The sequence below is a fragment of the Mytilus edulis genome, chromosome 6 (genome assembly GCF_963676685.1).
Source record: "Mytilus edulis chromosome 6, xbMytEdul2.2, whole genome shotgun sequence".
Taxonomy (NCBI): Eukaryota; Metazoa; Mollusca; class Bivalvia; order Mytilida; family Mytilidae; genus Mytilus; species Mytilus edulis.
The window spans coordinates 92,981,320-92,994,401 of record NC_092349.1 but is presented as its reverse complement, the minus strand read 5'-3'; the positions used below and the strand labels follow the sequence as shown (position 1 = coordinate 92,994,401).

General features: G+C 32.4%; 1 protein-coding gene across 1 annotated transcript in view; it reads left to right on the top strand.

Annotated features, from left to right (window-relative positions):
- Positions 1 to 1,884: 1,884 nt before the first annotated feature.
- Positions 1,885 to 13,082, top strand: part of LOC139528918 (uncharacterized) — a 166,098-nt gene continuing 154,900 nt past the window's right edge. Inside the window, exons 1-3 of the mRNA XM_071325155.1 lie at positions 1,885 to 1,912; positions 4,780 to 4,844; positions 6,228 to 6,536. Coding sequence (XP_071181256.1) covers positions 4,793 to 4,844; positions 6,228 to 6,536 — 361 coding nt within the window. The 5' untranslated portion in view covers positions 1,885 to 1,912; positions 4,780 to 4,792. The remainder of the gene's footprint in view (positions 1,913 to 4,779; positions 4,845 to 6,227; positions 6,537 to 13,082) is intronic.

The following is a 13,082-nucleotide window of genomic DNA, read 5'->3' as shown; positions in this document are numbered from 1 at the left end:
ATGAATTATCATTGATATGGTTATATTTATAAATTAACTGTTTACAAAATTTAGATTTATTTTTTGAAATACTAAGGCTTTTCTACCTCAGGCATAGATTACCTTAGCTGCATTTGGCAAAACTTTTAGGAGTTTTGGTCCTGAATGCTCTTTAACTTCGAACTTTATTTGGCCTTTTAACTTTTTTGGATTCGAGCGTCACTGATGAGTCTTTTCTAGACGAAACGCGAGTCTGGCGTTTATACAATATTTAGTCCTGGTATCTATGATGATTTGTTCTGCATATATTCTTTTTTTATAAAATATTGCAAAAAATGGGAGGAAAGATGCTACATATTTTCCCAAAATGTAATACCATAAACAAATAAACTGTAGACATATATCTCTCTAGAAATAAAAAAAAATCATATGTCTTTTATCTCCGTTTTTTTGTAATATTGTGTTAAAAATAGCGTGTTGAAAAAAAGTGTTTGTAAACATTACATTTAAATCTATGGCCGGTCTGAATTTACAAATACGGAGAGTCAAACTGATAATAGCCCATAAAACACGTACAAATAGTCCTGATGTCCTTATAAAACATCTTTGAAGGCTAATCTAGTCTACAGCTGTCTAAAAATTAGTTTATTGCACAGTAACTTTCATATTTTAAAAATACACCACGGCCAAAATGCGAAACCAAACTGCTAACTATGTATTGCTACCTAATGGCAATAAATTTTATTTGGTATGTTATATTCAGGAAACCTATGCTATACAGAAATAAAAAATCACAACTGGGTACTGAAATCATCCAGTATGTCGTAAATTAACGTTTTAAACTGGCCCTCAGTGTTGATTTCTAGATGTAAGTCAAGGTTTGAATCCGACTTAACTGTATCTGTTGATTTGTTTATGCCCCACCTACGATAGAAGAGGGGCATTATGTTTTCTGGTCTGTGGGTCCGTTCGTCCGTTCGTCCGTCCGTTAGTTCGTCTGTCCAGTTTCAGGTAAAAAGTTTTTGGTCGAGGTAGTTTTTGATGAAGTTGAAGTCCAATCAACCTGACACATAGTATATATGTTCCTTATGATATGATATTTCTAATTTTAATGTCAAATTAGAGTTTTGACCCCAATTTCACGGTCCACTGAACATAGAAAATGATAGTGCGAGTGGGCATCCATGTACTGGGGCCACATTCTTGTTTTATCTCAAGTTCGATGGGAAAGATGCGTTCAACATAGTCACCATTTTTTTAAAATTATTTAGTGTGAGAGCATCGTCCATATAGCGCAAAGTAAATATTAAGGAAGCAGCTAACTTCTTTTCATACAGAAGTTCCTGTATGAAGTGAGTCTCATATGAATAATGGAAAAAGGCGGCAAAAAAGAAAAGCACAGTTGGTTCAAATAGAAATGTCAATTGTTTGTTGAAAAACACGTGCTCCGAACGTGACAAATATGTTGTCAATCAAGAAATCAAACATCTTAATATACTAGTTTCAGATATTTTTTTCTTTGAATCAGGGTGATTGTTTTACAAAGTACCATTTCCCCTCCGCACGAAAAGAGACTAGTAGTTTACGTATACGTTGGTCATTCTGTTTTTTTTTAATGAATGTTTTTATGGGAATACTTATGTGCAGTGTAGAAAAGTCAACTATTTTAAAAAGATAAAACAGATATTTATTGACTGAAGGCGAAATTGTATTTAAAATACAAAATTTAGCACGAAAAAAATATATCTGTAAAATCACTAAAACTGTAGGAGAAGACCTAGTCCTGTACGATTCAAATATAAGGTAATGTTAAGATTTTGACTTAGATCAAGTTGTAAGTGTTTTTTTAATTGATGATATTGCTGTAAGCATTCACAAATATATTGATTTTTTTCTTTTTTTTACAGAATGTAGATGGAAGCCTCCGAGCTCGGTAAATAGGAAATAGTTATACAGAAATATAAACAAGTTATTCTTAATGGAACCATGCTATTGTCATTGTTATCTTTTTAAATTGTAGTGCTTTTACCCATATGAGGTCAATTTGGATATTTATCCTCAAGTTTGTACTTTATAAAACAAACCAATAGCGAACGTCTATGTGGGTAGGTATCAATCATGCAATGGTAATAAGTAATCTTACATGATAAAACATCATTGACGATTTCACACAAAAAATAAAAAGGAGCAAGCACCTTTTCGATCGTGCACGTGGTGAGGGTATATTAAGTTCTTTTATTCACCACCAACCCGATCCGCCCGCTGATTATCATTTCGAGTACTGTTCTGTTTAGACCAAAACACTTTAATGCGATTGGAGTAAATTTGATTACTAGGATATTTGGTTTCTATGTAGAGGCGTTTGAAGAATTGCGGATGTGCCTCACAAAATATTTGAATTCACAGTCGTTTTATTTTAAAATTTAAATCTATTTTGAAATTTTGAAGGACATATTGATACAAAAGTTATAGTACCCTTGGGATTCTCTACTGATGAATGTTGACAATTGATGCATGCTCACATGTCACGTTTGAAACTTTCCAATTGATGTGAAAATGATAGGGTTAAGTTCAGATGAATCAAAACTTTAATTTGTTAGAGCAATCTCATGAGGTTTGTTTACTTACCATTGATTCGATCTCATTGTTGTTGAACTGTTAGTCCCCAATGGTATAACTGCTCAGTAGCCAGCATGAAACACGGATATGTTTCATTGGAAGTTGATATAACTAAGTTTTTTAAATTAGCTAAAATTAACGAATACATCTCCTTCGTGCAAAGTTTGATTCCTTGCTAAGGTTTTACTAGGATTTTTTGGTTTATAAAGTTTTTGTATCTTAAATATGTTTTCGATTTTCAAATATTTTAGCCTGGAGTATCAATGAAGAGACATCTGGTGGAATACCATTCATACCATTTGTGTAATTAAAATTCTTGATAGAGAAAATTTAAACAAGAACAAAAATTCACATATATATTTATTAGACGCATGAATGATTTGCAATTTTATTTGTCGTTTTCTCTTGCTTTGAAAACCTTATATCAATATAAAATATAAAAAACGTGTGTGAGACATGTCAGCATAGACAGTTAAACTATTGTCATTGTGGTTAATAGCAGACATTAATGTTATAATATCAAAAGCAAAACTAATAAGAGGGGCCTTAGCTTTGAATTAGATAAAAATAAGCCTAAGGCGTATGCCACAAAATTTCGGTATATTAGATGTCCATTGGTCTTCACCGCATATTCATAGCTCAGTGATTACCTAAAACAAGGTATACAATGTACATGTTTGTCAAACAACGTTAACCTGAAAACGAACACATTTCATGGATCAGTTACCAGGGTTAGGTTTACGTAGTCATGTCCGTATCTCAGATACTATAAACTATAGGTCAACTTCATTTGGTGTATGAAATACTCGTAAGGTAAACATGCAGGTTTCATGACCTAATGTAAATTTTAATACTTCAATATAATTAATTATCATTGTATCAGTAAGCCTGGATTATACGTCACTTAACCAATTACTCACTTCAAATACACCAGAATGAGTTTAATAAATGTCATTTACATTTATGCAAATAATCATAAATATATAGATATATAATATATACTGAAATGGTAAAAACTTGATTTTTAACTGCGATGATGTTGTGAAAATCATACGCAAACAGACGTTAAAATATCCAATTGTTTCAGTTATAAATGATTTTTGATCATTTACGTCATCAGTGATGTATTTCCAACGTCATAAATGTATATGAATTTGTAAGCACCCGAATTTAGCATAGTTTGGCCCAGCCCAGTAGTCAGCACTTCGGTGTTGACATGAATATCAATTATATGGTCATTTTTATAAACTTTCTGTTTACAAAACTTTTAATTTTTTCGAAAAACTAAGGATTTTCTTACCCCCAGGAGTAGATTACCTTAGTCGTATTTGGCACAACTTTTTGGAATTTTGGGTCCTCAATGCTCTTCAACTTTGTATTGGTTTGGCTTTTTAACTGTTTTGATCTGAGCGTCACTGATGAGTCTTATGTAGACGAAACGCGCGTCTGCCGTATTAAATTATAATCCTGGTACCTTTGATAACTATTGGTTAAATGTATGTTTTCGGAAAAATCAACAGTGCATCATCCCTCGCCAACAATTTTATTTTGCTTATAGATCAAAAATACCACATTGAAGATATTTTTTACTTTTTAACCAAAATTTCAATGAACGTGATTTGGTGCCACATATAAAATCATGAAATAGGGTCAAAATTCGTAAAAAGATGATGAATGTCTAGAAGAATGGACTTAACCTGTTTCAGGCTAATGTATTAAGATATATGAAGCATATTTATATTCCTTCTAATTATGATTTTCAAAGATAATACATTTAGCAATACATACATTGTTAATTAACTCGAACAGTTGAAGTTTCAAAAAGTTAACTTTAAAGGACCGTTTACTAGGGTTGCTTGCTCTACTCTTTTCAAACTTTCCCACTCTCAAAATGCTTAAAATGACGTTGATTCTTCCGTTAATGCATGTAAGAAGTCATATATCTAAGAGTTGTTTTTCACTTGTTCCGTTGATTACTTGCGTTTGATGTTGTCATTGGTAGCGTTTGATGTTGTCGGTTATATAGACTTCCCCATATTAAAGGTGCATTGGAGTTCAGAAGGTGTGCTAAACATTTTCATGGGGCTACATTTCAGACAATAGATATTAAAAAAAGCAAGATTTGAGGTATTAACATCATGTCTTGTTTATTCACTATTGATAGTTTATTGTATTTTTCAGACATTTCCTTGCTATGAAGTATTTGATACAATTGCTGATTCTTATTAAATGCCATGAAATTAAAGGTAGCTATATTATTACCATTGTTTATAATATAAAGTTTCCAGCAATTAATATAAGGCAAATCTTAAACATACAGTTAAATAACCGCCGGACATATAAATAATTATATTAGTTAACGTTGAAAGAAAATATATATGAGCATTATAAATATTGTATAGACGGCATGTCAGTTTCATTATCATAGACTTAAAATCAAAGATGTTAGTACACCATAGCTCAGTTATCGTAAGAAAATATATGACATGAAAAAAGCAAAAGACACCAAGGAAAGAACAAAAATAGTAAAACGCTACACAGAAAAGAAATTAATGAGCAACAAGAACCAAAAACAAAAACAACCAGGGAGTAATATGGCAAAAAAAAATAAAAAATACAGCACTCCGAGGAAAATTCTAAACAGAAAGTCCCTAAGTGCTTCAGAAGGGTAGACAGACACGGTTCAACAAGTGGCACGCGTGGTGTTGGTCAGTTGGAATAAAACAGTTTATAAGAAGTAACATTATTCATTACTGTTTGGTATTAGGCCCAAAGTGACAGTCAATTCAAGTCAAATTGTACAGTATTCTAACTCTTACCGAAATATTCAGCATACCTTCAATTAATTTTTTGAGCGCTATAAAAGTACAAAATACAAGTAACCCTGATTTGAGCAACAGGACCCAAATGACCTTCAACTAAAATGAACTTTCCTAAAATTACCTAAATATTTTACTTATTGACAAAATTTAGCTATGCGTAGGAACTATTTTGTTTTTGATTTGTACTTATTTCGTTAGTCATCTTCCTGACAATAACTAAACTCAATTATACTATAACATTCAAAAGAGAGAAAGAAAGTACAGCAAACTCCTCTGCTCAGAACGGACGATAAATCTTTTCATTTAAATGAAAAAATGTGCAATTGTGTATTTATTTATGACACAAAACTGTACACGTACTTGACAAAACAGAAACTTAAGGAACAGTTGTGTTACTGTCAGTCTCCATACGGCCATCTATATGGAAACTTGCAAATGATGTTTGTATTAAAACATGTTATTTGGTTGAGATGATAATGTAACGCTTAAATTTTTAGAATAAGGCCTACTACTCGCACGAAACTAGGTTTACACAAATACCTGACATAAGTGACATGGACTCAGTAACAATGTTCATTGACCGTTAACAATGAATAGTACAAAAGGTTAACCATTTCACTGAAGTGTCATATTTTTGTTTGTGGAAACAGAAAGAACATTGTTGTAATTTTATCTACGTTTGACATTACACAATATCAATGCCCCTTTCTTCCATTGTAACTCGGCATATTAATGTGTGTATCCTTATGTTGTTATTATCAGTATAACCCCATACTACAAAAGACAATTATACTTACAAATTTTTAGGCGTTTTGGAATGGACCGTTGTTGGAAAGGTTACTGATTATGGACAAAACGTGACCTTATTTTGCAATGTTCCAAACTGTTGTCCCAAAGATGCTGGATGGGATAGGTGGACTCCACATCAGCGGACACTATTTATAGATGTCAAAACAGGACGATCTAATAAAAAGTATGATGGAAAGGTTGAGAAAGATGGATACACCTTAGTTATACAAAACCTGACCAAAAATGATCTTAATGTGTCGTATTCCTGCTTGTATGGTGTCACATTAGGTGAACAAAAGTATTTACTAGAGGAGGATGTTTTTACATGTAAGTTAACATTATGAATAGATATAATTAAGACCAATTAATGTGTAACTTATTCATAATAATATCAGATTATAAGAAGTTTAGTTTTAAACAGGTTAGTTTTGTTGAATCCAATCACATTTTGATACATGAAAACTAGACAACATATGGCCAAAGCTAATACGACTTCTGTTTGCTCGCAAAGTACAATATTTGATCAACTCTAAATATTTAAATTTGATCAATAAATCATTCTTGCCACACCTTGTAGTTTAGCAATCTACGTTTTAACCACTTAGAAAAGAGAAATACTACTAAACACGTGCAATATAATTGGAATTTATTTTTACTTAAACAGTGTATAAATAGTTTAATATATCCTTAACTTCATGTTAAACAGGTTGGATCTAAAATACAAATATATTAGATCTGTGCATTTATCTTATTTATTAAGTTTATTGCCACCATTAAACTAGTTGCCAGGTTGCTAGACAACAGAATATACGAGATAGATATTGTTTGACCAAAAATTCCGACACTTATAGAAGGCTTGTTTTATAAATAAACTCATCATAGATACCAGGACTACATTTTGTATATACGCCAGACGCGCGTTTCGTCTACAAATGACATCAATGTCGCTCGAATCCAAAAAAGTTAAAAAGGCCAAATAAAGTACGAAGTTGAAGAGCAGTAAGGACCACAATTCCTTAAAGTTATGCCAAATACATAAGTTACAACATTAAAAATTGAATGTAATTTTTGGAAGAAGGCAGTAACGGCCTTTATTGCCCCATGTTCTTTTTTGTTAAATGTCATGACTAATCTTAGGTTGAAAAGAACCTCAATGAATTCAAAAACAAACACACCTACGATGATATGATCAAAACGCTGGATAGTTTGATAGAAAAGGTATTTGTTGAGTATAGTGAATTAATATTTCAGCAGACAGTCGTTGTTTCTATGGAATTTATTTGTGGCCAAATTATTTGTGTATTTATATGAACCAAATTCTTACAAAATCTTCCCTCAGACAAAAAGAAAAAAATATATTTCAAATTTCGTTAATTTCGTGTTCAGATATATTGATGATGGCAGTTGATTGATACACTTTTAAAAATGTGTTGAGGGCCTAAACAAAAATCTAAACATAATACGTGTAATACATTTGCAAACACGTTCTTATCGTAATATGTTCTTCTCCTAAACATATCAAGGAAAGTGTTTAACGCTTAAACATGTTTAACACTCTATTTAAGTAACCTGACAACGTGTTGCCGATAGAAATGACTAGGTCCTTGACCTTATCGAGAGAAATTGAAATGTTTCAACTAAGTCACATCAGAACTAACATTAGGCTAAAAATTCTTTGAAAGTGAATATAACTTATTGGTCTATAAAGCATATAGTTAAACAAACTATAGTGACTAAGGCTGCACATATAGTAAATAAAATCGTTTTGTATTTGCCTTTGTTGTAGCCATTTAAAGAGCATGCCGTAAGGCATGGTTTTCCTCGTCATTCCATAACAGGCAGAGAGGTATTTGTTGTTGTCTTTCAAATTCTACATTTAAACAATAAGTGTTTTTGACCTTTACATACACTTGTAATCAATTTTTCCATTGTCTTGGTGCTGCAGTGTTTGATGTTTGTTAGCTGTAAAATATATAAAAAATGTAAATCTGTAGAAACACAGTAAAATTCTGATTGTGAAATCTTGATTTTTCATATTTAAACAATTCTTTTTAGAGTTTAATTGGGATTTGAAAGTATTGACCGACGCATAAGATGTGTCAAGGAAGGGAGATTTGTATACTTAAAATGTGCTCACCATCACAACGCAGAAGTGGTTTGTTTATTTCTTTCAGCAGTTATGTCACATGTTGCATAAAAAAGCACAAATTCAGAAATATTAACGTTTTATTCTCATAGTTAAGAGATCAACATATATACATATACTGTTTAGATCCCTAACATCACTGACGAGACATTAATTGTCGCATTCCGGATATGGTGTAAAAAAAAAATTAGCACCCCATGTTTGAGGTTTAACTACTTGACCGCAAGTTTATTGTTTTTTTGTTTGGTTGATATAAAAATCCTTTTGTTAAATCTTGTAATAAATTAATTTGGCAATCGTCAACGGCAGTCAGCAGGGTTTAAGAACATCCGTTGTTCGACCAGTTAGTCAAATGCGTTTTGTTAAATTTGTTATACTTTTTTACTTTATTTTAGTCTTTTGGAAAATGTTGTTTGTTCTGTATTCAGACATTAACTAATATATGAAACTTTCAAACAATGATAAATCTGGGAATATATGTATACAGTAAAATTTACGCGGGTTAATATTTTCGCGTTTTTTTAGCTCTCATGAACACAACGGAAATAAGACACTCGATTAATGATAATTTAGTTTTCTCCTTTGAATTGTTTTACATTGTCATTTCGGGCCTTTTATAGCTGACTATGTGGTATGGGCTTTGTTCATTGTTGAAGGCCGTACGGTGACCTATAGTTGTTAATTACTGTGTCAGTTTGGTCTCTTGTGGAGAGTTGTCTCAATGGTAATCATACCACATCTTCTTTCTTTATATATAAGATCACTTCTTTATCCTTGGTTGCTATAAGACACTTTACCTGCACAGTTGTTACTAGAGTGCTCTCTTCGAGGTCCGCGTTCCTAGTATAAATACTGGGTAGCTTCTCAGTAATGTCATTACGATTCATGAGTTGAACTTAGAATCGTGAACATCATTGACACACATTATGGAACTACCTAATGAACTGAAAGCCTTACTGGTAATAATGAACTAAGATGAAAAAGAGCCGGATTGGAAAGTAGGCGCTAGCTCTGACCAGGCCTCAGTTCAGCTTATTTTGATCAAGGCTAAGGAACCAGATACCGCATCTAGGAATCCTGACTCGGCCTGGAAAAGCAAAAAAAGCCACCATCTACCAGGAGACGCAACGCCAACTGTTTTGCCCAGTGGATGGCCACTAAAATAGCCGTTGAACCCACTGCACAACAACATTAAACCACCGAGGCCAGCGAAGACCACAACACCGAAGCTAGAGAAACGATAGTTGCTAAACCCCTTAAACCAATTCAGTACATAAGGGAACCAGTTAAAGTTGTCATTAACTGGGGTATTGTCATCATCATCATCATCATCATCATCATCATCTTTCATCATCATCATCATCATCATCATCATCATCATCATCATCATCATCATCATCATCATCATCATCATCATCATCATCATCATCATCATCATCATCATCATCATCATCATCATCATCATCCAATGCCAAAAATAAAATCGTGTGTGTGTGTAAACATCATTACATAAACTGTTGGATAAATGAATTAGGTATTGAAAATTAACTTGGAAACTCAACATATACCCTCACGACACTAACCAAAGAGGAAATCCTAGATAAACATAGTTCTGTTCTTATTTCCGTTGGAATGTCAACTAAAGATGAAGAACTGGATCTTTCATCACCGTATTGGATACCTTATAAACTACATAAGTTTCTTTACAAACAACGGTATATTGCTGGGTCTTCCAAGTGCTCCACGGAACCTCTTTCTAAATTATTAAGATATATTTTATCAGCAATCAAAGCCGGGCTTCAAAGATATTGTGAAACAGCCTTTTCTAGAGGTGGCGTGAATCAGATGTGGACACTCAAAAAACAATGATCTTTTAGAGTACATTAAATCTAAGACTCTCAAATCTTGCAAAAGTATTAAAACATTGGACTTGTCTACACAAGTATTCCACATTCCAAACTAAAATACAAATTGAAAAAGTTAGTATTACATTGCTTCATTGAAAAGACTGGTGAACATCGATACAAGTATCTTGTCTTGGGGGGGATAAATCCTACTTTCTAAAGAATCATCACTCTGATTCAAACAAAAAATCTCTGAAACTGACATTATCAAGATGCTTGATTTTTTTATTGACATCATCATTGTTACGTTTGGAGGACGTGTTTTTCAGCAATCGGAATTCCAATGGGAACCAATATTGCCCCTCTTCTTGCCGACTTGTTTATTTATTATTATGAGGCTGTCTTCATACAGGAATAAAGATAAGAAGTTATCAATATCCTTTAACTTTACGTTCCGCTATAAAGAATATGTTCTCTAACTAAATAATACAAAATGTGGTGACTATGGGGAACGAATCTATCCCATCGAACTAGAGATACAGGATACTACAGATACAGTTAAGTATGCCTCATATCTTGACTTATTTCTTGACTTACATCTAGAAATTGACAATGCGGGTCGGTTGAAAACAAAACTTTACGACACAAAAAGTGATTTCAGCTTTCTAATTGTGAACTTCCCATTTCTATATAGCAACATTTCAGCAGCGCCTGCATACGGAGTATATATATCTCCCAATACGGTATTCTCGTGCTTGTTTATACTATCATGATTTCATTGATAGCGGATTGCTGCTCACAAGGAATCTATTAAAATATGAGTTCCAAAACAGAACTTTTTCTGTGTAAATGTTCTGGCTTTTCAGGTCTTGAGATAAAAAAAAAACTACCACATTATTACAAAAGCGCTTTACAATCGTGATCAAAATTGACAAAGATCAAACAGGGTATATTTAACGAAATGGAAGTAAAGAAACAGCGATTATTTGGAAACTCAAATATTTTATTTCAGGGCAAATCTTTATTTTATACTTCCTTTTCAAAAAGTCAGATCAAAACTATTGGTGATATATGGGACGATAATACCAAAGATTTTAAATCGTGCAATGAAATATATAGACAATTAATAGATAAACGTAATTGTATTTCGGAGTATTCACGAGTTAAAAATTCCATACCACAAACATTCATGCAATTTAAAAAAAAAAATAACGATGACCAACCTGCTTTAAAAAGCAATAAAACATTGAATTTTTAAATCCAGACAATAAAATCATTAAAATCAAGGATTTGACATTAACGAGTATATAAATTGGGAATAATTTGGCTAAATCTAAGTAAAATGAATGATAATAGAAAAGTTACAGAATTTCAATGGAAATGTATATGTTCCGGACCATATGAGTATTTGGACCATACGCGTAGGGTCATGACCAAATGCGTATACTCATATGGTCTGACCATACGCGTATGGGCAGACCATATGAGTATAATACTCGTTTGGTTATTAACGGGCCGGACCATATGAGTATTTGGGCCATATAGGTATTTTTTTCAAATTACATTATAAACGTATCAATACAAAAACTATCTAAAAAAGCAATGATGATTACATGAAATGTATTAATTTTATAATTAAAAGACTACTTAAAAATTAAATATTGATGCCCTAGTTAGTTTTCATCGCTAATTACATTCTTGCATGTAGGCTTAAGGTGACAGTTACTTCCACACGGTATGATAGCTTTTTTGCATTTACTAGTCCTTGTTGTGCACGATCCTTTTCATTTACATCTTTTGTTTGCGAGTGAAAAGTTAGCCTTTTTGCAGCTGCGTACAGTGATACCGAGGTCTTGGGCCATTCCGATATATCTACGATGTTTTAAGAAGCTCTAGATCTCAAATATCGTAACACGACTGCAATACACCATATTCACAAGACAACTTAAATAAAATGTGTTACTTTCAGTTGACTTCTTGTGTAACAGTTCATTAAGAAATTTTGTGAAATATTTTTTTAAGTCGACATATTGCCATTCACTCGTTATAACAAATCGGTAATAACCATCGGTAATGACCATCGGCAATGACCATTGGTATGAAATGTGTTTATTATAGTTTTGACAAGTAAATAAAATTAACTATTTGAAACTTCTGATTTTTTTTAGCTAATCTTTTTGTTACGATTATATAAATTAATATAAAATTACCTATATGATAGCGTCTTTTTAATGAACAGTCATACCATATGAAGAGTAGAGACGTATTTAAAGTAAACTGTAACAGAGTGTTAATTACCCCGACCATACGCGTACGGTCGGACCATACGCGTATGATCGGACCATATGAGTATATACCCATATGGTCATGACCATATGCGTATGGTCCAAACACTCAAATGGTCCGGAACAGATACACAGGATTATATATACAGAAAACAGACTGCAAATAATGCATATGTCAAATGGAAAATGTCACTTATATGATGAAATGAATAATATTGAAACTCTTGTGCATTTATTTTATCAATGTAACAATGTTAAACCATTGATAGAAACGGTTGTTATGGCTCACAAGAAAGACTAATAAGACTTCAAACTATTTACTTGATAAACAAACCTCCAGAGAGGGTGAAAAACTGAAAAATACAAAATAAGCAATTCTTACTTACAACTAGCATTACAAAATTTTAGCATAACAGTACACAATAAAGTATCAATACTAAAAACACAATATGTGGTTTTAAATAATCTTTCTTTTTTTTGTTAAATTAAATGTTCAATATTCAACTTGTGTCATACAATAATTGTCATAATAGTCTAAGCAAATACAAAGTTCATAATAGATGTAGCAATATACATGTACTGAACAAGAAGATGGTAT